Source organism: Mauremys reevesii, linkage group 10 (genome assembly GCF_016161935.1).
Source record: "Mauremys reevesii isolate NIE-2019 linkage group 10, ASM1616193v1, whole genome shotgun sequence".
In the NCBI taxonomy this organism is placed as follows: Eukaryota; Metazoa; Chordata; order Testudines; family Geoemydidae; genus Mauremys; species Mauremys reevesii.
Window position 1 is genome coordinate 8,792,523 of NC_052632.1, and position 16,959 is coordinate 8,809,481.

Below are 16,959 nucleotides of genomic sequence, written 5' to 3' on the forward strand. Positions count from 1 at the left end.
GATATTGGTTACCTCTTTGGGTCCTTGGCAAAGGACCTACAAAGTCAATCTGCAAAGCCATCCATGGACCTTCATACACCTGGGATCTTAGTGGCGCATTTCTTTTGGATGGAGTAGGATTAGCTTGGGCACATGCCAGACAATTTTCACAATATTGTTGCACATCCATCCTAAGAAGTGGCCACCACCCTACAGATGCAAGACGTTGGACAGTTTTGTCCACTCCCTGATGTCCTCCTGTAGGAGTGTCATGGACCATGTACATCATTTCAGGTGAGCTGGAACTACCCACACAGGAAAGGACCTCCTGTATACATGAGAACTCCATCTACGACTTGTAACTGCTGTTCATGTCGTTTGTACAAAGGGTCTATTGTTAGTGATCCCTCTTTGTCTATTTTGGAAAGCTCTAGAATTACTTTTATTATGTCCTTATCCAATTTTTGCATGTCTTTTAGATCTGGTATATTGGGTTGTACCAATTTAGTTGCAGCTACAGGACATTTAGGATTAGGGGTAATAACAGAATACTCCTGATCCTTACTTTCCCAAATTCTCCTGATCGGGCTCCTTCACGGGCCAATTTATCAGCTTTCTCATTTTCCATAGCATAAGGGTCTAATTTCCAGTGAGCTTTACTTTTTATTTTGATTGGCCGCTCTGAAACAGTAACTATTACTGTTAACCAATGGATGTATCTCATCAGTGATGCATACCTAATAGGTGTGCCATCAGAAGATGTAAAACCATTTGTTTCCCAATATGGTAGGAACTCTGTGAGAGAATTGCATACCCATGCAGAGTCTGAAAACAGACAGATATCTTGGTATGTGGTGGTGATGGAGAACTGCACACAGTACTCCAACACACAAGCCACTGCAGCTAATTCTGCATATTGAGCCGAATGTGGAGTGCATGAATATGCCTTTTCCCAAGGCTCTCCTTTCCCCTCAGGGGGAACTGCATAGATTCCGAACCCAGTATAGGGTTTGCCTTGATGGTAATAACTAGAACCATCAACAAAGAATTTATACCTATTAATGGGATCTGTCTCCTGGATTAAAGGTTGAAAGAGCTTTTGTTTTTCCTCCCCCCTTAGATCCAATTGATCAAAGTTGGGACACTTGTGTGGCTCTCCCTGATACAATAGAGCTGTTGGTAACAAGGATGGTGTCCTAATAGGTTTGACTGCAATATCTTTTCCTTGCAGTAATAATGCCCAGTGAGCAAGGCGAGCATTTGAAACTTGCCCATCTTTTACCCTGTTGGACAGTAAAAACTTAATAGTCTTTTTTATGTATGGATTTGCTTGTTCTGGGTAAGGATACTGTTTTTGGGCTGAAATTTCTCCTCCTTCTACAACAATAGTGACAGCCATGCATCCACAGTCATGTTTGTGTTTAGCAAAGGCATCTGTATGTTTGTACAGTAATGCCTGTAACTCAGGTTGGTCTGCATGTTTAGCCACTATTTTGTCCAAATTATACCCTTCAGGTTCAAAGTCCTCCACTGGAGATACCATGCCACACTCAGGTATGACTACTGGAGAGTCATCCTTTTCCTGTTCTACTGAAAGACACAATAATTGGTTACACAAATCAAGAACACATCCCTGTTTGTATAAGAAATCAGTTCCCAATAAGGAATTCTTTGGGTCTGCTAACTTCATTAATGCAAAAGTATGATTCTTTCTTAGGTGACCTATTTGTACTTCAAGGGGTGTAGAAAGTGTGGTAGTAACCTGATTACTTGCAAAGGTTGCAAGTGTCTTGGTACATCCTGATGATAGAGGAGAGGATCTAGGATCCTCGACATGGAGAATACTGATTGCTGCTCCAGTATCTATAATGAGATTCCTGTCTAGTCCCTCTATCACTGCAGATATTGTGGGTCTTCCACTTGTATCTCTGCCTAACGGGGTTATGACTACACTCGGGTTGTTTGTAGTCATGCAGCATATGCTGTCAGATAATCAAGGGGTTCCTCCTCTATCTCCTCAGAGGCAGCCAATTCTGGAGGAGTGGCTGTCCACTGGGATGGATCGACGGAGGCCACTGGACGGTTCAAGGTTGCTGAGCCTTGGCCTTCCATCATCATCAGCTCATTCACACGGGCATGAAGTTCTCGGATAGCCCGTCGTTGAGCCTCAAGCGTCTGTTGCACTGTCTTAAACATTTTACAACTGAGTCCTCAGTTTTGTGCAAAGGCGGTGATTTAGGTCTCTGCAGACGTGAACTGTTCTGTGCAGCATCTGAAAAGAAAGGAACACGATCCCGGCTCCTGCATAGGATCCAAACGCATAACCCTCGAGGGCGGGGCCTGGCCACTCAAGGTCCAGGGTTAGTTAGGGTCATTTTGCCAACGTTGATACTTAGGGAATTTAGGAACTCCTCGTCCTAATCCTGGCTGAGGTTGAGGTCCTCAATCCTCACCGTAGGATTAGTTTGTGGTTCCTGAAGTACTGCAACGGGCTCCACGCCGACCTAATTTAGAGCCTCCTGTGCATGTGCTTTAGCCAGTAAGGCTAATGTTCTTTTAAAGAAATATCATCAGTGATATGCATATTAACCATTTCTCTTAACTGAGGAAGAGAATTATTAACTAGCAAACTGATGTATGGCAGTTCATCAGTTTCCTCTTTGATATGACTAAGCTGCACTCAACCGCAAATGAAACTGATGTGGAGTTTCATTAGGTTTCTGCTTTAAGTTAGACAGAATTGCTACTCCAGCTTGCCCTGGGTGCTGATTATGTTCCAATAGGGCTACTGTCTCTTGAAAACTTTTCTCTCCTACCCTAAACTTAAGTGGCAAAGTACTCCACAATGCTCGATTCACTGTGAGCTGTAAGATTTTAACCCAATCTTCCCTTGGTAAGCCAAACACTTTTGCTGTCTCCTGCACACGTTGTGCATGCATAGCAACTGAAGAATCCTCCATCATTCCTACTTGCTTAGCTACCAGGTCTAAGGTTTTAATATCTGTAACAACTGCTACAGGACAATCAGAATTGGAACCTGCAGTTCCTTCTTCTGGATCTGAATCTGAGCTTTCATCTGAGCTTTCATCTGAGCTTAAATCTACAATTTCTATTCCTTGCCTCCTTCTACCTGGATTCACATTTTCCTCATCTGAACCATCAAAACTTTCCACTGGAGATAATCCTGGGTATCTAGGATAATTTTCCATGAAATGTCTATGGGTTACATTCAAAGTGTCTCCACACTGACGCAGGACATCCCTTAGTCCACTAAAGTCTGGCGTGGTAGGGCGTTCTACTGATACACTAGGTGATACCAGCATATACCACGGGGGTGTAGAGGACCCACGAAATTCCTGGGGTCTAGGCAATGTTGATTGCCCGAATGCCAATAAATGTCCACCCAAAGGGACTGGATTTTCTACTCTATATGGTGCTAATGTAACATTGGGTGGAGGAGCAGGAATTCTATTCCCTGCTTGTTGTTGTAGCTCTTTTGTAACTTAGAGATCACTACATCACATGCATTAGCTACCTGTGTTACCTGTGATACAGCCTCTTCCAACCCTTGAACAATGACCGATTCTAAAGGTACACTCACAGAAGCTGTCTCTACAGAAGTAGAGATCTTTTCCTCTTTCTCTGCTTCTCTGTTTGTGTCACTAACTGCTTCACTGACTGTGACACTTGTCTCCGCCTCCTGAACTGTCACTTCAGAACTTCCGTCTCTTATCGGCAGACTGTCAGTTTTCTCTGCACTGCCAATTTCCTCTTCTGACTCTACAGATTCAACTTGCAAATTCGCTTCTAAAGGTACTGTGTTTGCTCGAGCTAAGTCTCTTGTTTTACTTCTAGTCACTGGTCCAATAAGATTTTCTACCTCTGTCGGGTCCACCATACCAATAGGAATGGGAATCAATTCTTCAACTTCCTCTGCTCTATTTTCTCCCTTTTCTAGTTCTTTAATCTTTTCCAACAGCCGACCACGGTCCACTCTATAGGCTACCAGCATCTGCTGAACTTCCCTGAGTAACTCCATCTTTTTATCCAATTTCTTTCCCAATGAACTACAAGCTACAAGCAAGCATTCAACAGCTATTCCCTTCACCACCTTAGCTCTTTTCTTTTTCTGCTCTGTTTCATCCTCAAATACATTACTCACAAAACCCCATGGGTTTCTCTGCTCAGAAATCATTCCACTATTTCTCAGCTGCTCCAAACCTCCACCATGTTCTTGAATATATTTCCTAGCAAAGTTTTCCAAAGCTAAACTACTAGAAATTCCAACACACTCCACTCCTGTGCTATCTTCACTTTTAACACTCTTACTACGAAATAGAGAATTCATCTCTTTCTTTTCCTAGTATATTCACTAGAATCTAGTATTGTCTAGTATATTCACTAGAATCAATCTTCTGTTGATTTACTCTGATATAGAAGGCGTCCCTTCACAGAAACAACAGGATAATACCCTTGTACACGGTTTAAACACTGTATCATAAAAGTCCCAAGTAAATAGAGGGGGGATACTCTCTCTCTCTTCTCTCGATGGCTTATAGCAGATCGAGAGGTCTTTCCTCTGTCGGACCTGCCAAATATCGGGAATACTGAGGCAGACGGATCAGAGGTGCAGTCCGGAAGAGTTAATGGGACTAAGATAAGGTATCTTTGAACTATTCAAGTTCTGACTGATTGCGGCCTTTCTGGCGGCTATGAATACCTTGCTTTATTAACTCCCCGCCACCACTAGTGTGGGTCATCGGATCCAATGCTACTGCGAATTATTTATGTGGTACCATTCATTAACTTCTTCAACATATAAAAACCCCTTTCTGTGCGCGCTTATCACTTTAAAACAATATTACTTTAATATTCAGTTATCAATACAAAACCTTTAGGCAAAAGTGAAAGTAAAGACCTTAAGATTGCTTAACCACAATACAAAACGGAAATACTGGGCGTACTGCCAGCAACAATAATCACAGGAAGTTGTCTCTGGTTTAAGAATAAGATTTCAGAGTTGTACTGAAATTAACTATTTACTTACGGTTCAAAGAAATTCCCTGAAATTCCTGTCACACACTCCTTAAATCTCCTCCTGGCTGGCTCGCCAGTCTGTTGCCTGATTTGGGGAGGGTTAATAGGGACAGTGGAATTTATCCACTTAATTTAGTTTTATTTAATAATTAATTTTCTAATTAATTAAGAATGTTAGTAATAATTAATAGATATTAATAATATGGGTATGGCTCGCCAATATGTGTGATCAGAAGATAAAAGTTCGTCTTGAATCAGGCTTCACAGAATTTAACACAAGGAGATTGGGGTATAACAGGAATTACACTGAGACAAAGTTTAGTCAAACAAGACCTTTTATTTAAAATCAATGAAACAAGAAGTAAATGTAAAATGTTAAAAGCAGTATGAGATTACTAAGTATCACAGTTCTTTAAGAGAAATGATATGATATTATACAGTCCTAAATGCACTCTGCAGCAAAGAGTACTAAAGTGAATTTCACACCTCTGCTAGAGGAAGTATAGTTATAAAGAAACTGGTTGTAAATTAAACCCTTCTTAGCATAGATGCTTAGAGGTGAAGTAGAAATTAAGAATTATTTCATACTCACAAAGAATTAATACTACGACTAGCATTGACAGCTAGGAGAAGGAGGCTTCGAAGCAGGTTGAGACGACCAGGAAACAGAGAGATGTATCGCCTGCCCTAGTGGTGGATTATCACACCTTTTATAGGTAAAAATCCTTCCCTTTATGCCCAAATTTGTCTTTCCCCCATGGAAAGGTGAGGGTACCTGTTTTCATAGGCTGACCTTAATGACAACTATCATTTTGTGGTAGACTTGTTATATTTTGTGGGCAGAAATACCCTACTTTTGTACCTAACTAGGTGAAAGGTTAGCAGATATTCAGAAAGTCCCTAGACAATTTGCGTAGGTTTGTTTCCTAGTATCACTTTTCTGAGTAAGGGTCTTAAAGGTTGCTTTCAGCATCACAGAGGAAATAGGCCAGGATGTCTGGTTTAGAAGCTTCTAGGTATCTTGCATTTATAGCTATTGCAAATTCTATTAATCTATGCAGCCTACACACTTTTATCAAAAAGACATTTTATACAGACCAACAGATTAATCCTCAGGGCTACAGTATGCACATTTTTTGCAACAGCTGCAAGAAAAAGAAAAGGAGCTTTTTGGGAGATCCATCCAGAAACTGGGGGTAGTCTTTGCATTTACGCTGGGATTATTTTGTGGGTCAATAAGAGGCACTTAGGTGGTATGGCAGGCGAGCAAAGCAAAGGGGAGTAGAGGAGGAAGAATCCACAGGATTGTCCCGAATGGGGCATGGATTCCTTAATTTAGGACTAGTTTTTAAGCATTTTCCTTCTTTTGATGAAAGATTTTTTTTGCAATCTACTTGCTTCAGTGAGACATATGACATTTAATTTTAACATATTTTTACAAATCTCTCTCATTCTAACTGATCTCCCGAGACAATCTTGTACGTATGCATGTTGCGAGTGAGGGCTAGGTATTGCTTTGGGATGCAGCAGCGAGCCTGCAGCGCTGCTGGAAGGCCTGGCCGACACAAAGACATCAATGCATTGGTTTACACTCTGTTCACGTTTTGAAGGTTTTCTTTGCAACCATGAGGACTTCCCTCCAACCTCGCCTCCGCCCCGCCCAGAAAAAAAAATCAGATTCCAGCGCACAAGCTGGCAGCCTCTGAAAAACAAAAACAAAAACACCGGCCCACTGAGCTTAGTGCAAGTCAGGCCCAGTGATATTCCTCCCGGCATGACATTGGGATGCAGGAGACCAAGGCATGGGGGAGTTGCAGCCTTACGTGCATTTTGCACCGGGCAGACCTAGAGGGGCCGGGGTGGTAGCGCGCAGCAGACCCGCGCACTGGGGCAAGGCTGCAGCAGCAGCGCGCGGACAACACGGGCTGCAGGGGCCGCGCGCCGCTGCTTTGCCTCCGCCGCCGCCTGGGCTCCCTTCCGGACGGCGCCCGCGATCCCGCTCTCCTCTTTTTGCCTCGCGCCTGCTCCGGGCCTCCGCTGCTGAGCGCGAGGAGCCCGGGAGCGCGTGCGTGCGCGCGAGCCCCCAGTGCCAGTGCAGCAGCGGCGGCGGCGGCGGCGGCCGCCTCTTGTTTACCAGCATTAACTCTGCACCGTGCGCGCGAGGAGGAACGGCGAGAGGGGGAGACCTAGCAGCAGCGCGGTGCAAGCCCTCCTGCAAAGAACAGCGACAGACTTAAATACAGAGCAGCAGCAGGGCCTCCCCGTCCAGCCTCCCCCCTTGGAGGAATTACGGACCCCTTTGCAACAAGCTCCTGGGCTTTGACCTTCAGCAAACCGGACCCCCCCCCCTTCCCACTACGACCCTCCCCTCCACCCCCGCACACTCCCCCTGGCGTGGGTTGGACAAGAAGCGGGGAAGGTTTGCAGCGCGCACGCAGGCACAAGATTCAGTTGTGTTTGGATTTTTTGTGCCATGGAAAAGCAGCCGCTAGCAGGGATGCGAGGAGGCGAGCAGCAGCAAGAGGAGGAGGAGAAGTGCTGAGCTGCTCAGCTCTCCCTGCTGCCGCTTTGTGTGTGTCCTGGATTTTTTTTTTTTTTGGGGGAAGGAGCCGGTGGCAGCAGCGCTGAGACGAGGAAGAGGGGGAAGCCTTTTCATTCATTTTTATTCCGCATTTGTAGGGTCTTCAGCCACCTGGACTTACTGTTTGTTTGTTTTTTTTTACTGTGGGGGAAGCTTGAAGGGGGGAATCCCTTTGGAGCAGCCTCAGGTCTCTGCTTAGGGGAATAATCTCCAGTCTCGGGAAGCTGTATTTCCTCCTCCCTCATAAGATTGCTTTGGATCCCCCCCCTTTCCCATCCAGTTTTTTTTTTGCGTGTGTTTGCTGCGCCTGTGTGGTGTTTGAAAATGGAGGCTGAAGATACAGACTGCCAGCCCCAATGTGCTTCATGTTTGCGACTTCTGTGCACATTGTATCACTGCAGGCAGCGCTGAGGGGGAGTGTTGCTTCGCCCTTTCTAGGGGAGCCCCAACCCAGCATTTTCATTGTTGTCTGTGGGTGGCTTCTCCGGAAGAACAGCAGCTAGGGAAATAGAAACCTTTTAATTTTCAAACCCAAAGGGGTGGTTTTTGTGTGCGCGTGTGGGAGGAGGAGGTTATTTTCCAATCCCTCCCTAGGTCTCCCCCCACCCTCCCAATTTATAGTTTTTCTGTGTGAGTGGAGGGGGGGAAATTTGGACTTTTTTTTTGGGAAAGGGGGATTTTGTCCGTAATTTAAAAAAAAGAGGAATGAAGTCTGGCGCTGGAGGAGGGTCCCTGACCTTATTCTGGGGGTTTCTGCTCTTCTTTGCCACACTTTGTCTGTGGCCAACAAATGGAGAAAGTGAGTATTTTGCGTTTCATTTAACATGGTGGAGGGGGGTGCGCTTGTTTTGCACTGCGGTGGCTTTTGAGTTTCAGTGGCTGCTTGTGTTTTTTCCTGTTCTTGAATCTGCTCCTTAAGCACATTTGAGTTCAGGCTGCTCTTTTCTCTCTCCTCGCTTGGAGTGGATGGCTTTGGTATGCCTTAATTTAACCAGAGTTCAGACACTTTCCCGTGTCTGAAGAGTAATAGTGCTCATTACTTCTCTCCAAGCCCCTAATCTTTTCACCCACTGTGTTAATTTCTTAAAGCCTCTCCAGATTTTCCCCTAATATTCAGATTTTAATCTCCCAAGACTGTAAAGTGCCCAATGAACATCGAAAGGCCCAGGAATACTTGCTTCCAGTGTTTGGAAGGGAACATTGACTTTAATCATTGGATGCCTTTTTTTTAAAATCAAGGTTTAATACCCTCTAATTGAAAGGATTTCTGTGAATAAACAGGCTGTGTTTTATGTGTGTGTTTTTGCAAAGTGTGGCATTCCCTTCTTGGGATGCACAGATGTAAAAGGACTATATGTCAGCCTACAGAGACCACTGATCTAATATTTTATATAGATCTGTACAACGTGGGGGGGACGGGGACGGACAAATGTATTGACGATTGGAAGGATTAGGGATTGAAAGATGAATAAATCAATACATGATAAGCTGTTTTTATACCTAGAACTGAAGTTCTGCGGTTGATTCTTTTAAAAGAGCACGAGTTGTTTTCTTCTCTGTGTGTGTTTAAATTCTGCGTTGTGGAAAACGTGGTTCTGTGTGTGTGTGTGTACGCTCTGAAAATGGTTGTGTCTCCAGTGCACAACGATGTCTGGTGTGGGGATTCTTGCTGCTGTTGATCTTTTCGGAATCTCAGTGTCTGTCCGTGTTGTTTGGGAGTTGCAAAAGCCCCGACTTTGTTTTTGTACATTTCAAACCTGTGATTATTTTCTCTGCCCGCCCCCTTTGGTTGCAGGGGAAAATAGAAGGGGGTGGGGATGGTGGGAGCTGACATGGACTAGATTGCAATGATCAGCATATTAATCGGTGCGGATGATCAATTTTCTTCTGTTTTGTTAGTTTGGATTGCTGGCCCCCAGCGTTACGGTTACTTTGGCCTCCGCTTTTGGCGGGGGGGGGGGGAAATTGGGGGTGTTGTTAAATGGGCCTTTTTATTTCAACCATTTTAACATTGTGCTCGATCTCCCTCTGTTTGTCTTTCACTGTTTGTGCAGACAGGTTTCCTTAGTGCTAGATCCGTTCCCACTAGCCGAATGGTTTAACTTTTTAAAAACTCCCTAACCATTAATTAACGTCACCCATTTTTAGTTGTGAAAAGGTGTGCGGAGGAGAGAGTGCATTTCATCCATTCAAATATGAGGAAAGAATTCCTGACACTTAAAAACACAAAACCACCCAGGCGCTTCTTTAAGTAGTCGGTTTAAGTTGGAAAATAAGTTCTTGGATGTACCGGCAATTAAACCAGTTGTAGAAACGTTTCGGGCAAAGCTAGGGTAGATGGAATCTGCAAGGCATGTTGAGTAATATTGTATTTCGTTAGACAGTGAATGCCAATTAACTCTTTGCAAGTAAGGGCACAACTTGGCTTTTAACATTGTAATGCTTGGGCCAGCAAGGGCTTGGGAGAGTTTTCTTTCTTGGATAAGTGGAATCTTTTAGCTAGAATTGCTTTCCAGAGAGGAGATTAATCCTTAGGGTTGAAAACTAAAACCCCAGAGCTTTTGCTGGATTTGATTGGTGGTAGTGTGTGCCGGTGGCTAGAAGAATCAAGATAAACGGATGATTAATAAGTGTAAAAAAATTAAACGTTTATTCTATCAGATTAAGAATACACTGGCCCAATGTTCTTGAATTATTTTTACCAAGTCCAGAACATCTGCAAGTAAGAATGGTTGAGAGGAGAAACATTCTCTTAACAGAGGCAACAGCAATACATTAGATTTTATTTTTCAGTCCTTTGAAATGTTTATATTTGGGCCATCTAGCTAAAATGACTCCGTTAATAAATCTCACATGAAATACTTTAGTTTTGAGGACGATCGAGGCGTTTCAGTTATGACAAAATAAGATGAGAAGCTTTTCTTCGCTGAATACTGCCTCTAATTACGTTGACTTTGTAGTTTGCAGTTTAATAGCCTTTGTTTTCACAAGTTATTACTGAAAGAACTTCACTGCTAGGGGAAAAAATGACCCCCAGACAGATGTTTTGCATCACTTTGTATTCTTTCCTCTCCCCACAATCGAGGAAGGAGGATTGATCTTATTTTTATTTGTTTTTCATATATAACGTTGTAGCTAAAAGACACTTCCATTTCTGGTCAAATAAACAAGGCTTTCCTAAATAGGAGTACACAGGAGGTACAACAGGAAGGAAAAAAAAAACTTTAATACTTAATAAATCAGTAAGAGATGAGATTTAATGACCAAAAAAATCTTTAAAATGCAAGTACTTTAAAAGGAAAAGTTCCAGTTAGCAACGTGCACAGAAAAGGTGTTCACAGTATAGCAGCGTTTTTGTCAAAAGAGCAAAGAAATCCATTCCTGAGATAGACTTTGAATGCAGGTGTGGTAGTTCATGTGGTATATAAGATGGCTAGGTGTTGCGTGAGACCCTTTAAACCTTGAGGCAGGTTTAAGATGCACCCCATACACAGAAAAAAAAGAAAAGGACGTTGAGTTTAATCACCAGTATTGAGCATATTGAAATTTGGCTTAAGTTTCCTGACCTTAGGTATTTAGGGAAGGAAAAGGCTGAAAGGGGTGCCTTAAAAAATTAGACACCCAGAATAAAAATACCATGAGTATGGTACCTGGTGTAATGCTGCTTTGAACCCATAGCTATGTCAATGAATCTGTTTATCTTGGCTTTGAGCATTAGCCCATACATACAGCCTACACTTTGTTTCAGATGTTTATTAACAATAGTACATGCTGGCATGTTTAGATCCATATTTCAAGATGCATAGTAAAAAATCCTTTATGAGTGTAGTCAGTGTAAGTGTGTAGCATGAACATCAATATCTCCTAATATGCTTGGTGATGAGAGTTGAATGAGTTACATAATTCTTTGGGCAATTTAGATACTGAATAGGAAATGTTTCAGTATTAAAGGAATTAATGTTAATCAGGTACACTGGAAATAACCTCTAAATATCCCTTCTCTCTTATCAATAAATTATGATTAGAGTCCATCGGAAGAAACAGTGAGGTAATCAATGCTAACACAACAAGAAGTGTAAAGGCACATGTTAAATCATTTTAATATCAGAATCAGGACAAAGGGTTGAATGAATTACTGGCTAAAAGGGTTAGGAAATGGTGGTCATTGTGTTAATATGAAGCAGAATGTGTTAAAAGGACAGAACATAGGATCTGTTATGGAATGAGGATGCATAGTAGCCAGTTTAATTGTAGAATCTGTATTTTGGGGGAGAAAAATGTTTTTCTTCCTGTAAAGTAAAGAAAGTCCAACTAAAGAGTTTGACTAAATAACTAATGACAAAAATATTGTTAGAAGTGGAGTAGGAGAACTGGTTTTAGCTTCAGTGAAACCGAAGAAATTAGTTTTTTGTTAATAGAGGAATAGAGTGGATTCTATAAACAAGTGAAAGTCGAACATGGAATTCTAATAACATTCAATCATCCTTGTTAAAATTAATGTTAGAATAACTCTGAAATGCAAGTTTAATAATTTTTTTTGCCTTTAATTGTCTGCGCTCTAGATTTCTTTCCTTAAAGCCTATACGTTTAAAGTTTTCACGAGAAGAAAAACCTGCTAGTTTTAAGTCTCTTTACACTGTTAAATGGCTAGTTTAGATCAATGTTCTTTACTTGGGGTGTAGTTAAATGGTTTCAAATGTGGTTTGGTTTTTTTTTTGCTCTAGTAAATTTACATTTAAGAATATACTCATTTCTCTTCTGCTTAATAGAATCTTTGATGACTTAATGATTAAAATACAATACAATATTTTTAGGGATATAAATTATTGGACTGAAGTTGTAATAGTGCTTTTAAAACTACATTAGCATTAATTAAGAACTTTTTTTGATCCCTTTTTCATGCTTCTTCAGTAGACTTCAATTTTACTGGTGGTCATTGAAAGTTTTCATTTGGTGAGTTGAGAGAAGATAGATAATGGATTAAAATGATGAGTTATATTGGAGATAGTTTATATAATTTGTGAACAGAAAAAACTGCATAGTAACATCCCTCCTGGTCTTAAATTTTAGGAGGCACAAATACTGTGTAAAAACAAACTATTTTTTACACTTTTTTTGATCACTTCATGATCTTTCATGAAACACAACTGTCTTTTAACCTGTTTAGATGGTCATGTGTGATGTATGCATCAGGGTAGTTTACAGACTAAATTGAGTAAAATGATTTAAAGCAATAAAAATATATTCCCCCAAAAGCCTGTAATAAATTTACTGAGCAAAAAATAGAAATTAGTTTGTACCTATTCCCTCTGTACCTTGTCACACAATGTTGAATTAATCAATAAGATGTTAAAGATATTAATTTCTCTTCCTCCTGTAATATTAAGATGTCACCTAAACTGAGGAAGCACTGCAAACCTTTGAAACCATCCCTTAAACGTTGGTTTATGACCTTAACAAATTTCCTACTTTAATTTTAGTATACATGTCTCATATTTGGAAACACTTTATGGTCTTACCTAATAGCAGCTGGCTTAATGTAAACTTCAGTAGTGGCAAATGCAATTTTGTATTGGAAAAATGTGATGACTCTGTATCCCTAAATTTAAAAAATGACTTGTGCTGTATTGTAGTAAGTTGTATCTCAAGTGTTTTGAGCAATGGTTAAAGTTGTTTGCAAGTATGTGTGACTTCAGTTTATTGCAGCAGTCTTTCTAACAAAGATTGGATTTATTCTAAGGTTTCATAGATAAAAAGACTTTCTGTTACAATTCCTGTTTCAAAGAACACTTTGAATGCAATGATGATTTTGAAGGGAAGAAATGGTTTTGCTGTTTTGATGTGTTTGACATGTATAATTTGCTTATTACTCTAAGGTATGTAGACAGCCTTTTTTTTCTTTCTTTTTTTCTGTGCAGTAGGTTAGTTGGATTGGTTTTTATGAACTATGAACCATTTAAAAAAAGGAAGTTTCCAAAACCTTTTATTGCACAAAAGCAGAAATCAACAAATGGTAGTTGATAAGAAGGCATGTGTGGTTTTTTAGCTAACTTGCTTTGATACTGTTTTCTTAGCCAAGTTGCAGCAGGTGCTATCTGAGTTCAAGATCGGAACAGATTTCATAGTACTATGTATTCTGTATATCCAAAACTATTTGGGGCAGACTTTGAAGACAGGGAAATGAATAACAATGTAGGTGTATAATATATATATGAACATTTTATACGCTCTGCAAATGGACTATTACTTTTGAGGAGCTGATAAATTTATAAACAGGTTAAAAAGTTGTTCAAGGCAGGGCTGCTAATTTTTTGTAAAGGTTTAGAAAGGAGAGTTTGGTAACTTATTGATTTATTAGGGAGATAATCTCTTACCAAAAGCTGGTGCTGGTGGTGTGTGTTTTAGATTTTGTTCAGTCTTTTACAGATGGTTTAATTAACCTTCACAAATACTAAATCTAAGTGATCCCTCTAGATCTGTTAGTTACATCAATGATTAATTTCTTAAAATACAAGGTACAAGCAACTTTTAGAATACAAATACAAGGCTATCTAAAATTTGTTAGTATGCTGAAAGCAAAAATTGACACAAAAATATATATTATCTGTATTTTATAGGTATGTTTACAAAAGAGAACATATCAGTTTGCTTTTGGCAAAACTGTTAAGAAACCCTGATATTAAAGCCTTGATTTTAATCTAATCTAAATAATAACTTCTGATTTTTCAAAAAGCTCAAACTACCCTTTTAACTGATAGTGCCGTTCTTTTTGTCTCGACAGTAAGTACATCAGCATGCATCATTGTCTCTCAGGCTAGTTTTGTTGATGACTTCCAGCATGTTTAATATCTATGAATTTTTCACACATCCGCCCAGTATGCCCCTTAACCCTGATTGATGCAGTATGATCATACTTGAACAGGAATGCAGGGATAAATAAGCCTTGAAAGTGCTACAAGAACACTCTCTTGCAGGAACATGGTATAATTTTACTACAAATTTTAATATAACTTATTTCTTTAATTAGAGGAATAAACTGGTTAACATTTTTCTTTGCTGACAAGTTTGTGTTTTAAGTACCACATTTATATAGACACTGTATTGTTCAGACTTCTTTGAGTTAAGGTGCATGTCTTCTACAAAATAAGGAAAAGCTCTTTTCCATCAGATAATTAACATAAGCTGTTACTATATTTCTGTACTATAACTGCAAATGAAATAATTACTACTAAAGATGTCGTCTTTATGTCTTGTCTATTTTTTGCTACTGCAGGAATTAATGTTGGTAATAATAGTTTAGTTTGTAAAAACACTTGTTTTTGGATGAGTTCATCTCCCACATGATGCTGGCAAAATGAAATTTTTTTTATTGAAACAGCTCTGTGACCAGTCAGGGAGAGTGTTATCTGCAAACCTGTTATTGGTGCCATTACATGCTATAAAGATAGCTCTGTTTACTTAGAAGTGTGAATATCCGCTCTGATCATAGCGCTCTTTTAGTTAGGGTTTAAAAAAAAATTCTTATGATACTTGACTACTTTATTTTGGAAAGAAGGAAAAAATGTGTGTGTCAAAATGTGGGAGCGTATACATCACATAAGAGCTCTTCTAATTCTGGAGATAAATGTGTGACTGTGGTGTGTGTTTTCCTTTAATTGGTGTTGTGGTCACCTTCCTGATTTTTCCCCAACCACACCTTCTATTATTTGAATAATTTAGTTATTAAATGGAGGTTTGTGTAACTTCTGTTCTCTTCATGCTGAAGCAAATACTACAGTTTTTTTTTCAGAAATAAGGGAGGATTTTTGAAGTTCAGGTGCTGGAAGTGTTCAGAGCATGATCTGAAATAGTCCAAGTATCCCTCTGTCCCTTGGAATTTAAACTTTATCAGAGCACAATCTATTTAAATCTGATGTATTATACCTGCTGTTAACTTTATAAGCTAGGTTTATACAAATTTCTTTTTAAATTTTTCATGATACTGTATTACAAAAATATAACCATTTAAAAACAAATGGCTTCATAGTAAGAGAGAACATCCATAAATTAGAGCAAAAATGATGCATTTTTCTAAGTATTGTTTGTTTCAGATGCTATTGTAATATACCAGGTATAACTGGTGAGCATGCAAGTTTGAATTAGCAGAGAGTACAAAGTACGTTTTCATTGTTGTATTCAAGATTTGTTCTATTTCAACACTTGTAAAGGGCAAACCGCACAAAGTGTCAGACAGGGTAATGGGCTCAGGCTCACCCCATGATTAAAATTAGTCAAACAAAAATCATATTGGAAAACGTTAATTAAGTGTGTGTGGGGGGGCGTGCTGTACATAAAAAAAATGTGCAGGAGCAGCAGGATATCTCAGAAGCTCTGTGTTGTGCTAAGATATTGTAGAGGTAACTTTGTTACCTTAATTCTGTGTGTTTCTTGTTAGTTTGTGTTGCTGTGTTTTGTGATGTGATATCTTGTTGGTAAAACATCTGTTTCCTATATGTATGGTGTAGACCAGGGGTAGGCAACCTATGGCACGGGTGCAAAGGCGGCACGCGAGCTGGCTTTCAGTGGCACTCACACTGCCTAGGTCCTGGCCACCGGTCCGGGGGGCTCTGCATTTTAATTTAATTTTAAAGGAAGCTTCTTAAACATTTTAAAAGCCTTATTTACTTTATGCACAACAATCATTTAGTTATATATTATAGACTTATAGAAAGAGACCTTCTAAAAACTTTAAAATACATTACTGGCACGCAAAACATTAAATTAGTGTGAATAAATGAAGACTCGGCACACCGCTTCTGAAAGGTTGCCGACCCCTGGTGTAGACCATTACACCCAGTTAACTACTAGATTCTGCTGAAACAGAATAGACCCTGATATAGGGCTTAAGAAGTCTCCTTGTTAGTGATAGTAGGAACAGGTGATGTGTGTCTACAGAATTTAAACTTTTGATTAAAAATAAATAGGGCTGAGGGCTTGTTTCTGGCACTTATGGTTGCAAAAACAACTTTCCCAAACATGATCTGATTCAGTGCTGTTTTTGTGGCGTGTAGGGACAGGTGCCTCATTATTTCTTTATCAGGGATATGTTGAAATTTAACACCGTTCCAATCTGTTTTACTTTAGCTATTCAGAAACCAATGGGCAGTGATAAACGGGCAAGAATCGAACCCGTTTCACTTTGGGAAAGCTATTTATAGGGAGGAAGAGGTCGAAGTGGTGTGGCAAACCACAGAATAGCCAGGAGATGTTATGGAAATGAGACGGTCTTCTAGATGCCAGAAGGACATGGTGCTGGGGTCAGGTGGTTCCAGTTGGGAATCCCTACTCATGGAAGAAACTTGTCATCCCCAAAGAGGGTCTGG

General features: G+C 40.2%; 1 protein-coding gene across 1 annotated transcript in view; it reads left to right on the forward strand.

Annotated features, from left to right (window-relative positions):
- The first annotated feature begins 7,034 nt into the window (after positions 1-7,034).
- Positions 7,035-16,959, forward strand: part of IGF1R (insulin like growth factor 1 receptor) — a 260,419-nt gene continuing 250,494 nt past the window's right edge. Inside the window, exon 1 of the mRNA XM_039490284.1 lies at positions 7,035-8,396. Coding sequence (XP_039346218.1) covers positions 8,303-8,396 — 94 coding nt within the window. The 5' untranslated portion in view covers positions 7,035-8,302. The remainder of the gene's footprint in view (positions 8,397-16,959) is intronic.